The following is a 15,488-nucleotide window of genomic DNA, read 5'->3' as shown; positions in this document are numbered from 1 at the left end:
TCTCTTTTGAAAAATAATATGGGAATGAATTCCAAAGTTTAATTACACATTGAGTGAAGAAATATCTTTTCTGATTTGTTTTAAATTTACTGTTAGTAGCTTTATTGCATGCTCCTTAGTCTTTGTATTTTTAGAAAGAATGAACAAGTGATTCACATCTATCTGTTCCACTCAGTATTTATAGACCTCTATTATATTTCTTCTTAGCCGTCTTTTCTCCAAGTTGAAGAGCCCTAGCCGCTTCAGATCTAGTTCCTAACATATAAGCTCTGTCAAAGATGTCTAGCAAAATGTTTAATTATCGCTGTAAGACGTCCATGTCTACCCCACCCTTGAGATAATCCAAAGCTCGCCCATAACACGCCTCCATCTTGTGCTTTGAACATACAGAGGCTGGAGCATCTCGCTAGACATACAGAAAGACGATTTTGATTATTGGCACTTGGACGTCCTGACGATTAGGATGTCCAGGTTCTGATTTAGGATTCTTTTTGGACGTCTGTGCTTTTTTTTTTAATATGGGCCCCTTAGTGTTTGTGGTTGCATCATGAAGAGATAAAAAGGCATTAATAATATTCTTAGATTTGTTTCTATTTCTTTCCTAATACTTCTATCCATGATGAAACCTAAATCCTTTTCCTCTATGGTGACCCCTAATGTGGAACTTGACATCAGTTTCTCACAGTCTGCATGCATTTCTAACAACTATGAATAGTTTTGTGTAATCTGCAAATTTGCTCACTTCACTCATTCCCATTTCTATATTCTTTGTTAATATGTTATAAATCACTGGTCCTATTTTTAGATCCAAAATGGCATCAAGGACAGACTTTTGACGTGCAGTTCCCCACCAACACTTTGCTTTTTAACCATCTTTCCCTTACCTGAGGTCAGCTGTGTTTTACCCGTTTGCATTTTCTCGGTCCCGGATGACTGCGTGCAGCCTGAGCAGCAGATTTTCTTCAGCAGTTTGCTTTTCAACTACATTTGAAATGGGGAAGAGGAAGGGAGCTTCCCAGCCAAATCCTCCGGCGGCTAGGAGCTCCTGAAATCTTGTCCAGACGACGTTGTATATGGGAATGATGCATCATCTGAAGGAGACACCTCTGACTTCAGGAGGAACGCCAAACCTTTCAACAAACCTTAATTTCGATCTGGCTTCCCTTATCCCAATTCAGGGGCAGGCTCCTCTCCAACCTGGGAGAGAAAGTCCTGTGGAGAGGAATGCAATTCAGTTTGCCCAAGGAGAGGTACAACTGGTGATTGCCCAAGGAGAGGAGAAGACCCCCCCTGAAGCCCAGTCAACGGCACCTAACACAGAGGCTGGTGAGATTTCATCTTCTGTGATTAATAACGATCATTTTGGAGACAGTTTCAATTGTACGTTTTGATTGTGCATCTATTAGCTCCCAGGTTAATGTTCACGAGATATTGTTGAAAGAACAAAGTGAGTAAATAAAGAGACATGAAGAACAGATTAATCTAATGAAAACTCTAGAACTAGAGATTAAGGAAAGATCTTCTATCCAGAGAAAACTAGAGTATATGGAAAATAAGCAGAGAAGGAATAATCTGAGGTTGCTGAATTTTTCTAAGTCTCCAATAATTCCAGCGGTGGAAATGGTTCGGAAATGTCTGAAAGAGACCTTGTCAATACGAACAGAAAGTTTACCATATTAGAGCCCACTATATTTCCTTGGGATAGTTCTACCCCTACAGGAGTAGTGGGAACTGAAAAAGGTGGAATGAATTTGACAAACTTTTTGGAGAACTCACTGGAAGTGATAACTGAAAGATCTACTCTTAAAGTGACATTTGCCTTGGAGTTCGATAGAGATTTAATTCTCTGAACTTACTATAGACATACGAATGATACTTATTTCGGTTCAGTAATTTGAGTGTTTCCTGATATATCTCAAGCAACACAGAAGAGAAGAAAAGACTTGGTTTATAGACCAAGAGTCCTGGCTTTGGGCGCATCTTTTGTTTTGAGATTTCCTGCTAAATGCTGTATCTCATTAGAGGAGAAAAATTTTCTTTAAACTGAAACAATTGTTGGAATTTATTGTGGCTAAAGAAGGGGGCAGTGATAATTGGTTCAATAGTGTTACCCATAGTCTAATGAACCGGCTATCGGGGGTTTGCTCTCCTGAACTGTCCAGGTAGTTAGTGCTGGACAGTATTCCACTAGGTGGGTAAATGAAAGTGGTGTCCCTCAGGGTTCACCACTCTCACCAACTCTATTCAATGTTTATCTAGCACCATTACATAGTTTACAAGTAAAATTCTATATTTACGCAGATGATATTACAATACTTATTCCTTTAACTGCTTTCACAACAGAAGTGTAGAATCAAATTGCTTTCATTCATATACAAGTGGAAAACTGGACTTCTACATTTCAATTGAAACTTAACCCGGGTAAATAAAAAGTCTTCCTTACTAGCCCTAATGAAAAACTTACTGAAACAATGCTCTTTTTAAATGGTCAAAATTATCCGATAGTTCCCATCTTAAAAATGTTAGGTGTTACATTAGACCGCTCTTTATCATTCAAGGCCCATACAGATTTATTGGTTAAAAGATGCTTCATTGTTCTTTGGAAGTTGCTTATTATTAGAAAGTATTTTGATTTTATATCATTTAAAATTTTGGTTCAATTGTCAGTTCTTTCAATATTGGATTACTGTAATAGGCTCATACAAAAAAACAATCAGCCGATTAAAGAATAATACAAAATACAGCAATTTGTTTGATTTTTAATTTGAAAAAACACGATCATATTAGTTTATATTATCAAAAGCTCCACTGGTTGCCGTTTGAGGCCAGAGTGTTATTGAAATTTGGTTGCATTTGTTTTAAAGTTTTTAGCACCATCTTATCTTTCTTCCCATTTTAGATTTCCTACTATTAAGAAAAACATTCGCAGATCCGGTTGGTTTTATTTTCCTTCAGTAAAAACATGCCGTTATAAAAAATTTTTGGATAGGACCTTGGCATTCCAAGCAGGAGTAATGAATTCATGTTTGAATGCTCTCATTTTCCCTTCTCTTACCTATTATCTAATTTGGAAAGATCTTTTAAAACTTATCTATTTAAACAATACAAAAACACAATATTGATTTTATTCTTTTTTTTTAAGTTCAAATCTTTTTATTGGAACTTAGCACAAGGAAGAAAAAACATTCAATAACCATCACAGTTCACAAAAGTCAAGAGTACCTTATATATACATATCAGGCAATCGATCAAATGTTTCATTGTATATTGAATTACTCATATGGATGCAAATATATGTCAATGGGAGACCAAAGAGTCTGTATGGACGTCTTCTGTTGAAGTTGTAGTTTTTCCACAGCATGTTGTTCAAAATGTTTGTATAAGCAGAGTGAATTCCACCAAAAGGTGAAATTCAACAATGATGCCGATTTCCAGTGTTGAAGAATTTGTTGAATACTAACCTATATCATAATATCAATTAATTTGTGCTCACAGGTACAAAATCTAAAGCACGGATATAAAGAGCGCATTATAATAATATCAAAGGATAGATCTGCAGTACAGTTCGAGATATTGCATATAAAGGACCAAATCTGAATCCAAAACGGTTGGATCTTGGGGCGAGAAAAGAGCATATGTGATAGCATTCCTTGAGATTTCATACAATGCCAACATAGATCATCAGGAGTTAATTTCGCTTTTTTCTTTTTACAAGGGGTCCAAATTGCTCGCCACATTAAAAATAATTGTGATTGAGACAGGCTAGCTGATAACAAGGGTCTGTTAATTTTGGACCATAATTGACACCATTCTTTATCTGTCAGATGTCTATTGAGATATTTGGATCATTTAGTCGCAATATCTGAGGAAGGGATATAACAAGCATCTCTTAATAGTTTATAATAAAACAAAATTGCTTTCCATATGGAGATAGTCAAATTGCTCCATTTTCAAAGACATAAAGTCTCAGTAAATTTGAAATCAGAGAGGAGTGAAATAAGAATTGACCATTGTTGTCGTTTGATCGATGGTGTTGGAAATTTTGCACAGAAATTAGGAAAGGATAAAAGTTCCGATCCATTAAATAGAGATTGTACCTGCCAGACACCTGCATCTCTCCATTTCTTCCAGTTTAAACATCTTTTGTTATTTTTGAGTGTATGGTTATTCCAGAGTGTCATATCTCTATGAGAGAAGATGGAGTTGACTTCAACTCGATCTAAAGCTCTGAGAGCAGTTAAAGTTGCTGTGAAAAGAGTGAAATGTTTAAGGTGTGTAGGCATGGAAGGAAAAGCATTTAGTGGTATTGGATTACTTAATGAAGTTTCTAATTTAAGCCAAGAGGGTGCGTACAAGGGATCATCAGATGTTTTATATGTTACCCAGTAGGATCCATATTTAGCAAGAGAGACCAGATGATATTTGTAAAAATCAGGCAAGTTAACCTCCTTCCTCTATGGAATCTTGACGCTTTTAATTTGCAAAGGGCTATTTTTGGTTTCTTATGTTGCCAAATAAAAGTAGATAATTTTTTATCTATCCAACGGTATAACGTTGGTTTGCATAAACTAGGGAGCATGGTAAGTTTAAATATGATTTGAGGAGCTAAAGCCATTTTGATTGCTGAAATGCAACCCCACCATGTAATATATAGGGGTGACCAATTGGAAAGTGTTTGATTAATTAGTTCTTTTAATTTGGTAATATTTGTCTCCATGATGACCTCGTAGTCTTTATGTAAATATGTACCCACATATTTTATCGGCGAGGTAGACCAAGAAAATTGAAAATCTTGAATGTCAGAACTAGAAGCAAGATCATTGAGAGGAAAGATAACCGATTTTCCCCAGTTAACTTTATAACCTGAATGTGAGGAGTATAATTCAGTTAGGGGGATGAAGGTGGAAAGAGACGATTGCAGATTTTTAAGGAAGAGCATAATGTCATCTGCATATGCTGTAATCTTAAGTTCACCAAATGCAGAGGGTACGCCCTGTATGGCATTGGTTTGTCTAATGGCTGATAAGAAGAGTTCTAAAGAGAGATTAAATAGAAGAGGTGAGAGAGGGCACCCCTTTCTTGTTCCTCTTTTTAAAAGAATTGGATTTGTAAGAAAATTATTTATCAAAATTCTGGAGGACGGTTTCCAATATAGTGCGTGTATCCAAGCAACGAAGTCCTCGCCAAAATTATACCATCTCAGAACCTGCAGCAGAAACCACCATTTGACTCGATCAAAAGCTTTTTCAGCATCAATTGCGAGTTCTCCCACAGGTTCTGCAATTGTCTTGGCAAGTCCAGTAACATTCTGAAATATTCTAAGATTATCTCCTATGTATCGTTGTTTAATAAAACCCACTTGATCAGGGGATATTAGTAGTTGAACCACCTTGTTGATTCTCTTGGCAAGAATTTTTGCAAGTATCTTATAATCAGAATTAAGTAAAGATATCGGTCTATAATTATCTATTTGTGTAGGATCTCTGTCTGGTTTAGGGAATATTATTATATTGGCTTCTGTGAAATTGCGTTGCAGCTCAGGATGTGAATGTATAAAATTAAAACAGTGTAGCAAATGGGAGCTTAATTGTAAAGAGAAAGTTTTATAAAACTCACTGGTAATGCCATCTGGCCCAGGAGATTTATTAGAAGCAAGTGTTGCAATAGTGGATTGAATTTCTTGGATGGTGATCGGCATTTCTAATTCTAGTTTGAGATGGGTATTTAAATATTCTATTATCTCTTCTTTAGATGAGTCTGATTCAGACTGGAATAATCTATAATAATAAAATGGTAGCCGCACATGCGCAATTGCAAAACGTGTTCCCTGATCCCTGTTCTGTCGTGCTGTGCCAGCTTAATGCGCATGCCAGCTTAATGCACGCGTCACAAGTGCAGGACCGCAGCCAGCCAACGATCGCCTCCACAGCAGAAACACTGGACCCCAGCGCTGGACATCCTGCTTTCCTGTCGGCTCCTCTCACGAGCCGCACCAGCATCGGAGAAGGCTTCCGACGCTGGCGGGGATCGAGAGGAGCTGCGGTGCACCTCAAGGGGCGGGAAGGGAAGCGATTCAAGCAGCGTGTGCAGCACTCTCCACAGCTGCTTCGGGGCCTTCTACTGCCCTGATTTGCTCTGCCGCGTCTCTGATGATGTCATCAGAGACGTCCCAGAGTAAATCAGGGCAGTACACGGCCCCGAAGCAGTGTGTGGAGAGTGCTGCACACGAAAAGTCACCGTGCCTCAGAGTGGCCTGCGAGATTCCTTACAGCCGGTAAGTTGTTTTAAAGAAGAGGAGCCGCATGCTGGACAGGGGAAGCAGGTAAGAGGGTCAGGGGGAGAAAGTAAGGAGTGCTGCTGGACAGGGGGAGCAGGGAAGAGGAAAAGAGGAGCAGGTAAGAAGTGCTGCTGAGCAGGGAAGAGGGACTGGGGAGCAGGTAAGAAGTGCTGCTGGATAGGAGGAGCAAGGAAGAGGGACTGGGGAGCAGGGAAGAATTGTTGCTGGACAGGGGGAGCAGGGAAGAAGGACAGGGGGAGAAAGTAAGGAGTGCTGCTGGACAGGGGGAGCAGGGAAGAGGAACAGAGGAGCAGGTAAGAAGTGCTGCTGAGCAGGGAAGAGGGACTGGGGAGCAGGTAAGAAGTGCTGCTGGACAGGGGGAGCAGGGAAGAGGGACTGGGGAGCAGGGAAGAATTGTTGCTGGACAGGGGGAGCAGGGAAGAAGGACAGGGGGAGAAAGTAAGGAGTGCTGCTGGACAGGGGGAGCAGGTAAGAGGGTCAGGGGGAGAAAGTAAGGAGTGCTGCTGGACAGGGGGAGCAGGGAAGAGGAACAGAGGAGCAGGTAAGAATTGCTGCTGGACAGGGGGAGCAGGGAAGAGGGATTGGGGAGCAGGGAAGAATTGCTGCTGGACAGGGGGAGCAGGGAAGAAGGACAGGGGGAGCAGGGAAGAGGGTCAGGGGGAGAAAGTAAGGAGTGCTGCTGGACAGGGGGAGCAGGGAAGAGGGACTGGGGAGCAGGGAATAAGTGCTGCTGGACAGGGGGAGCAGGGAAGAAGGACTGGGGAGCAGGTAAGGAGTGTTGCTGGAAGGGGGAGGTAAAAGGAAGGGAGAAGGCCTACTGCTGGACAGGTGGAACAGGCAAGGGATGATGGTGGACAGCCGAGTAAAGAGAGAGACAGAAAGCGGCCAAGGAGAGAGAGAAAGAAAGAAAGACACACACATCTATTCTAGCACCTGGCTAAAGAGAGAAAAAGAAATAAAACCACACACACACACACACACATATATATTCTAGCACCCATTAATGTAATGGGCTATAAAACTAGTTTAGAATAAAAGTTTTCAAACTCAGAACTAATTCCTATAGGGTCAGTTAGAGATTGATTATGGGAGTTGATTATAGAAGAGATATGATGCTTCTCTTTTTTCCCTTTTCAAGTATTGAGCTAGAGATCAACCCATCTTATTACCTCCAATGTAATGTCCAGATTTTAGAATAAAGACATCTTTGTTAGCTAGTGCAGATGCGATGAAATTATATTCATATTTCTTCTTAATAAGTTGTGTATATAGTGTCATGTCAGTGGGATCGGAGAAAAATTGAGTTTCAAGATATGAAATATCTGTTTCAAGAGTTTTTAATTGTACATTAGATTGTCTGTGTTGCCAAGCCATCAAACTTATTACTTCTCCCCTTAAAGTAGCTTTGTAAGATTCACAAATTGTAGCTGGTGACATAGAGGGATCAGCATTCATAAGGAAAAATTCTTCTGTAAAGGTACGTAATTTATTAATCATGGATTCATCAGATAGCAGACAATCTCCAATAACATAATCTCCAATTATGTTTTGTGTGAGGTAGCGTAGAGAGTGAAAGAAATAATAATAATAATTTAATAATTTTAATAATAATTTTATTTCTTTTATACCGCCAAAGCCATAGTAGTTCGAGGCGGTTTACAACGAAGAAGGGCTGGACAATCAGCGAAAATGGTACAATGGTACAATCAGAGAAAATAGGTGGCAGAGAAAAAAAATGGTACAAACAGAGAACAGTGAAATTGGTGCATGATCTGAAATAATAATGGAGTGGTTAATAGCTTTGTAAATGTCTGAAGAAAGGTATGAGGAAATTAAAAAAATAATCTAATCTGGCATAGGTGTTATGAGGAGCAGAGAAGTGGGTATATTCACGATCTGTGGGTTTTATGGTTCTCCAGGATCAATTAGATCAGGGGTGTCAAAGTCCCTCCTCGAGGGCCGGAATCCAGTCGGGTTTTCTGGATTTCCCCAATGAATATGCATTGAAAGCAGTGCATGCAAATAGATCTCATGCAGATTCATTGGGGAAATCCTGAAAACCCGACTGGATTCTGGCCCTCGAGGACCGACTTTGACACCTGTGAATTAGATTGTAATTCACCATGAGATTTTTTTATTTCTTCTAAGGTCTTAGATTTAGCTGGGCGGCAGGTGGATGTTCTATCTAAGAGAAGATCCAAAGGTTGATTGTGATCACCACCTATTATAATTGGAGCAATCGGACTACTTCAACAGAGGATTCTGTAGGGAACGATAAAATTCAGGAGTATCTGAAACTGGGGCATACACATTTAGTAGTAGAATAGGTTTTTTGTGAGGAGTAATATATAAGAGACACCACCTTCCCTCCAAATCAGTTTCACTAGCCCATAGAATGACTGGAAGAGATATTTTAAGGTGTTGATGCCCCTGTACAGGTCATTGGTGAGGCCCCACTTGGAGTATTGTGTTCAGTTTTGGAGACCGTATCTGGCGAAGGACATAAGAAGACTTGAGGCAGTTCAGAGGAGAGACTGGAAGCCCTGAATATGTATACCCTAGAGGAAAAGGAGGGTCAGGGGAGATATGATTCAGACGTTCAAATACTTGAAGGGTATTAACATAGAACAAAATCTTTTCCAGAGAAAGGAAAATGGTAAAACCAGAGGACATAATTTGAGGTTGAGGGGTGGTAGATTCAAAGGCAATGTTAGGAAGTTCTACTTTACGGAGAGGGTGGTGGATGCCTGGAATGCGCTCCCGAGAGAGGTGGTGGAGAGTAAAACTGTGACTGAGTTCAAAGAAGTGTGGGATGAACACAGAGGATCTAGAATCAGAAAATAATATTAAATATTGAACTAGGCCAGTTACTGGGCAGACTTGCACGGTCTGTGTCTGTGTATGGCCGTTTGGTGGAGGATGGGCAGGGGAGGGCTTCGATGGCTGGGAGGGTGTAGATGGGCTGGAGTAAGTCTTAACAGAGATTTCGGCAGTTGGAACCCAAGCACAGTACCGGGTAAAGCTTTGAATTCTTGCCCAGAAATAGCTAAGAAGAAAAAAATAATAATAATAATTTTAAATTGAATCAGGTTGGGCAGACTGGATGGACCATTCGGGTCTTTATCTGCCGTCATCTACTATGTTACTATATATAGAAACTCGGTTTTTTTTCCTTAGTGCAGGTGAAAAATATGGAGCAGCATATCCTTTAATTACTGTTTTTGCACTATCAGCGTGTGAGAGATGTGTCTCCTGGAACATAATAATATCAGGATTGAGAGAGCGTAAATAATTGGTTACCTTTTTACGTTTGATGTAGTGATTGAGACCATTGACATTAAAGGAGAGAATATGCAAATTAGTCATAAAGATTAGTATACAATGTAATAGAACTCAAATGATCAATATAGGAACTAGTATAAGGCATCTGATATGGTGATAGTATAGGCTTTTGGAACTGACAGATAAACCAAAATATAATCTCTATTAAAGGCAAACAGTGCCAGAGAGAGGACATTAAACAAGTGAAGAAAAAAACTGGGTGGGTTGAAACTTTCATAGGACAACCATGGCACCTAACAATGCCTCCAAAGAGCAGCAGGGATAAATCAGAGAAAGACAAGATTGTAATTCCTACACATCAAAGGATATAACACATAATATGTATATCAGCAGGTCAAAGTTATTGCATCTTGATGGAATCAATATATTGCTGGAGTTCCGCTGGATCCAAATACGTGATGGTTTTATTGTTATGCGTGATCAACATTTTGGCCGGATATAATAGACCAAATCTGGCTCCAATATCCTTCAGATCTTGCCTCTGTTGTAGAAATACTTTTCTGAGGGCTGCCATCGATTTTGCCAGGTCAGGAACCAGGAGGATTTTCCTACCCTGATAAAGAATCTGTTTCTTTTCCTTTCCTGCAGTTAGAATCTGTAGCACTTGTTGGTATCTCAGTACTTTGGCCACTATAGGACGGGGTGCTTTCTGAGCTGGATTGATTCTCAATGGAACTCGGTGTGCCCTCTCCAGTTCCAGCGGCATGTCAAATTTAATTCCTAGTAATGTAGGGAGAAGCTCTGTTAAGAAAGACAGTGTGTTTGATCCCTCAGCTGATTCAGGAATACCGAGAATTTGAGCATTGTTCCGATGACTTCTGTTGGCAAGGTCTTCCAGATCTGATTTTAGTGCGATTATGTCCCGGTCGTGTTTGGGGATGAGGGAGACATTTTGAGCATGTGCAACTTGAAAACTTTCAAGTGCGTCAAGTCTGTGTCTAGCATCTGTGAATTGTGAATTCAGGGCTTCGATCTCTACCTGGATCAGCTGTGACTCCTCTACTTGTTTGGTCATGATGTTTTTGAAGGCCCGCATTTCCGTGAATAATAGTTCAAGCTGCGAGTCTACCGTTTTCAGCAGTTGTTTTTCCGGCGATGGTACCTCATGCTTAGGCCGCTTTCCACTTAGGGTCGCAGTAGTTGATTATTCTCCCTTGCAGCTCTTTGAAAGTGACATATCTGGATAGTATAGTAGCTCAAGATATGCAAGTGATGTTTTTTAGAGCTGTGTAGAGATGTTATAGTATATTTATAGCCTGCCGTCTCAGAGAGCACTCAGTCAGCGCGTCTGGTTGACATGATGGTCAAGCCACGCCCCCCTCTGATTTTATTCTTAAATTTGTTATCGTAGTCAGTTTCTACTATCTTATGATCATTCGTTTAAACAATTCTACAGACTATTTTTATTTATTTTAGTTTAATCAACTTGTATTGTGTAATTACTATCTTTTATAGTTTTTATAGGGCTGTATTTTGATATTTAGTATTTTATAATCTCCACATGCTAGACCCAATCACTTTTCCCCTTCCATTGGTTGTAGACTATCTCCTATACCTTTCCAATTCTGGCTTCAAGACTACTTCAGTCCAAGTTCATCTCAGCTCTGTTAGTGCTTTTCAATTGCCATTGGACAAGAAACCATTATTTGTACACTCCTTAGTTTCTAGATTCATGAAGGGCCTCTACTATAGCATGCCTTCTCCCATTGCTTTGGGACCTCAGTGTTTTGCTATCCACTCTCATGAAGTCTTCCCTCTTACGACCTCTTCCCTCATGCATCTGACTTGGAGCGTAGGCTTCCTCATAGCCCTCATGTCTCCAAGTCAGGTCAGTGAATTTCAAGCACTAGTATTGGATACACTCTATACATCATTCTACCATGACAGGGTAGTTATCAGCATATATCCGAAGGTCTTCCAGAAGATCTCTGAATTTCATCTAAACCAGTGTATAGTTCTGTCTGTCTTCTTTCTAAGACTACATCCTGGTGAAGCAGCATTCCGGACTATAATCTTGCTCTTGCTTACTACTTGAATTGGACCAAACTTGCAGAACTTCTGTACTACTTAACTTTTCCTGTTGTTCATCCTTAACAGATTTGGAGCTCCTTTCATCAAGAGAAATGCTTTCTCCACATAGCTGATGGACTGTATCTCTGCATATATTCAGGCTGGGCTGGTGCTTGAAGGCCATGTCACTGCACATAAAGTTCGAGCAATGGCGACTTCAGTAACCAATCTTCCTTCCATTCCTATTGAAGACCTCTGTAAAGCACCCACCTAATTCATGGGATAGTAGGTTTGACCAAGCAGTTCTAAAAAATGTATTCTCTGCTTAAATGCCAACTTCCTTCCTACTCTTTTGGCATGCTCCTGGTAACTTGGGGGTCTCAAATGTGAGAATATGATAAGAGCATAAGAACAAAAGCAATGCCTCCGCTGGGTCAGACCTGAGGTCCATCGCACCCAGCAGCCCACTCACGCGGCGGCCCAACAGGTCCAGGACCTGCACAGTAATCTTTTATCCAGACCCTTCTATCTATACCCTTCTATTCCCTTTTCCAGCAGGAAATTGTCCAATCCTTTCTTGAACCCCAGTACCGTACTCTGCCCTACTACGTCCTCTGGAAGCGCATTCCAGGTGTCCACCACACGTTGGGTAAAGAAGAACTTCCTAGCATTTGTTTTGAATCTGTCCCCTTTCAGTTTTTCCGAATGCCCTCTTGTTCTTTTATTATTTGAAAGTCTGAAGAATCTGTCCCTCTCTACTCTCTCTATGCCCTTCATGATCTTGTAAGTCTCTATCATATCCCCTCTAAGTCTCCTCTTCTCCAGGGAAAAGAGACACAGTTTCTCCAGTCTCTCAGCGTATGAAAGGTTTTCCATCCCTTTTATCAGACGTGTCGCTCTCCTCTGAACCTTCTCGAGTAACGCCAAGGACAACAGGCATAACCTTCCACCTCCCTTAGTTGGCTTCTTAGCTATCTTACTGAACTGAAGATCCTGCGAGCCGACGTTGGGCAGGAAGGCACCAGCACTTGTGCGGTATGGGTGGTCTTAAAGTGATAGTATACTTTTTAACTGTCCATGCCAGATTCCGTGTATTACAGGCCAAATAACTCCAAATAGTATGTCAAGAGACCCAGTGTTTCAATAAATATTATTAGTATATATGGTCTCTAAAGGTATATCTTCATGGATACTTTCTAAAGTTTATAAACCTCATTAGTATCGGCTGCATGAAAACAAACTTTCTTCCATACAGACGAGTGACACGCTGAGATTGATAGTGCAATTTTCTTTATTAACTCATGTAGTATAAATAGTCATACTCATCTCAGTCTACGCGGGTAGGGACAGGGCTCCGACATAGAAACTATGTTTCGCCTTAATCGGGCTTTCTCAAGTAAAGTCCCCCTTATGCCATACAGCTCATGCTCCCCGCGCTAAATTGTTCAGTCAGCTAGTATTACATGACCCAGATGTGAGAACACATGCCTGATATCCTCAGAGAACACCTACTACAGGTAAGTAATTTTGCTGTCTTCACTGTCTTGATGATGGGAACACAGATCCGGAAAATTAGTCACTGGTGTCTGAGTTAATTTTTAGTACAAAGGTTTCACCTGCCTTTTGTTTTGACTCTTATTTCAGGGATGAATATGATAAACACAATATTTTGCTCAAGATTATATAGTAAATGTTAATCTTAAGAACCTTAGCTATTCAGCTTAAAAAAATGTACCACAATTGTCATTTTGAATTTGTTGTTTATTCTCTTTTTAAAATTTTTTAAAGGTATACATAAAAGAGCATCAAGTGCAAGCATGCGCAGAATTGAAAGACCATGTTCTAATTCATCCAGTACAACAGCACTAACATCTAAGAAATCCACAAATGTCCGAGCAGCATGGATGTGAAATCCACTTCCTTTCTTTATTTAAAGGGTTTTTGGTAACCTGTTTTTCTAGGTTTCTACCGACTTGCTTTTTGTTGCTTCTTGTGACCTTTATTGCTGTACCAGCATTTTAATCTTCTGTATTTCAGTGATTTAAGTACATTGTGTTGTACCATTTTCATTTCAATCAGTATTTTGTCCCAGTTTGTATATTTACATAATATGGCTACATATATAATATACTGGGGAAAATATATACAACTGTTTCCCATCATACTCAACATACACATGTTCTTAGTTTAGCTTTCTAAGACTTTGGGCTTTGTTCACACTTTTTAAGTTAATTAGGATATTATTCACAGATACAGCCCTTGTCTATTTGAATTGGCCAGTTCAGGATTTTTATCATAAATAAAGCGCTGGGAAGCAACATCTGGGTCATGTCATACACAGAACCTGACATGTACAGTCAAAAAGTTTGAATTTAGCCCTATGTCTTTTTTTAAGTAACTATTGCTCTCCTCAATAAAAAGGCATATTATATTACTGTTCATGCTTGCTTGTTTACTGAAAGTGGATATGTGTTCTCTATTACTAGATTTTCCGTTATGAATTGAGAAAGAATTCTGTTTCACCCTATATTGTTCAGTTTCTAAAGCCCAAAGTATAAAATCCATCCTGTATCAATTTCCAGTTTAATTTTTATTATAAATGGAATTATTTTTAGCATATCCCCTGTAATTGCATTGTAACTGTATTTTACAAGAAACAGGTTCATTATGGATCATATTGTGCGATATCGATTCCTGAGTCAGTGTGAATGAGTTTAATCCAATGCTGACGCACTTTGGAGATCAGGAGAGCAGCTTGAAGAAATTGTGGTATTAACAACTTTTAAACTATATAGATGTACTGTTCTGTTCTGCTGCATGTTTTGCTCTGTCTGATCAATAAAAGATATTTGAAATAAACTATATAGAAAGGATTTCAGAAATACAGCCTTCAGGGTTCCCTAATCCAGTCCATGAATATTGTTGGAAATTTGTCTTTGAGTGGCTTATGTTGTAGCTGTAGCAGTAGTATTAAAGGGCTGGTAAACAGGGCTCTTGGAAGCAGTGTGAGTGAGGGACATCAAAACAATTTGGAGCACAAGGGCCCTTGCCAATTTCCTCTTGCTGCCATTACCATTATAGCTCCTGCCCCCTCCCCTCCACTCCCCAAATAACAGAAAGTATATTTCAGAAAAGATGAGATATAGCAGATCATTTAAGTACATATGAGTGTAATGTTCTGTCACAAATCTTGACAATGAGTCCAAAGTCTCCAGTTGTGCTCATTACTAGTTCTTTGCAGCCATGAGTCTGGAGATACAGTGATGGCAGCAGCAGCAGGAGAGATGGAATTTAAAATTTGGATGTCAGACCAGGCAACAGTGGCAATAACAGGAGGGAAGGAGTTTTGAGGGGGAATTCTAGACAGGAGGAGAGAGGGAAGAGAAAAGAAAAGAAAGATGCTAGACAAGAATGAGGGTGGGAGAATCTAATGTACCATAAGATGTTATTAGGAGGGGAGAGGGAAGAGAAAAGAAAAGAAAGATGCTAGACAAGAATGAGGGTGGGAGAATCTAATGTACCATAAGATGTTACTAAAAATATTGTAAAATACCTGTCTGACAATTTATTTTTATTAAACATAAAAACTATATAGATATTTTCTCCCAACAGTTTTACCGGTATTTCATATACCCCCCTCCCCTTTACTAAGCCATAGTAGAGGTTTCTACTGCAGCCCAGAACACTAAATGCTCTGATGCTGCTCTAGTGCTCATAGAATTCCTATGAGTGAGTGTCTGAGCATTTAGTGGCTATAGTGATTGGTGTGTTCTTGGGTTTTAAATATTGGGGGGTTTTGTAACTGTGTTAAAAATATTTTTGCCTCTGGTCAGTTTAC

At 39.8% G+C, this 15,488-nt stretch overlaps 1 protein-coding gene across 2 annotated transcripts in view; it reads left to right on the top strand.

Annotated features, from left to right (window-relative positions):
- The window catches only part of CFAP97 (cilia and flagella associated protein 97), a 163,427-nt gene extending 148,915 nt beyond the window's left edge, over positions 1 to 14,512 (top strand). For both annotated transcript variants that reach the window (XM_033943478.1, XM_033943471.1), the window contains one exon: positions 13,439 to 14,512. In XM_033943478.1, coding sequence (XP_033799369.1) covers positions 13,439 to 13,519 — 81 coding nt within the window. In that variant the 3' untranslated portion in view covers positions 13,520 to 14,512. The remainder of the gene's footprint in view (positions 1 to 13,438) is intronic.
- The last annotated feature ends 976 nt before the right edge of the window (positions 14,513 to 15,488 follow it).

Source organism: Geotrypetes seraphini, chromosome 1 (genome assembly GCF_902459505.1).
Source record: "Geotrypetes seraphini chromosome 1, aGeoSer1.1, whole genome shotgun sequence".
In the NCBI taxonomy this organism is placed as follows: domain Eukaryota; kingdom Metazoa; phylum Chordata; class Amphibia; order Gymnophiona; family Dermophiidae; genus Geotrypetes; species Geotrypetes seraphini.
Note: the sequence above shows the minus strand (reverse complement) of the source record. Positions and strands in the feature narration are given on the sequence as shown.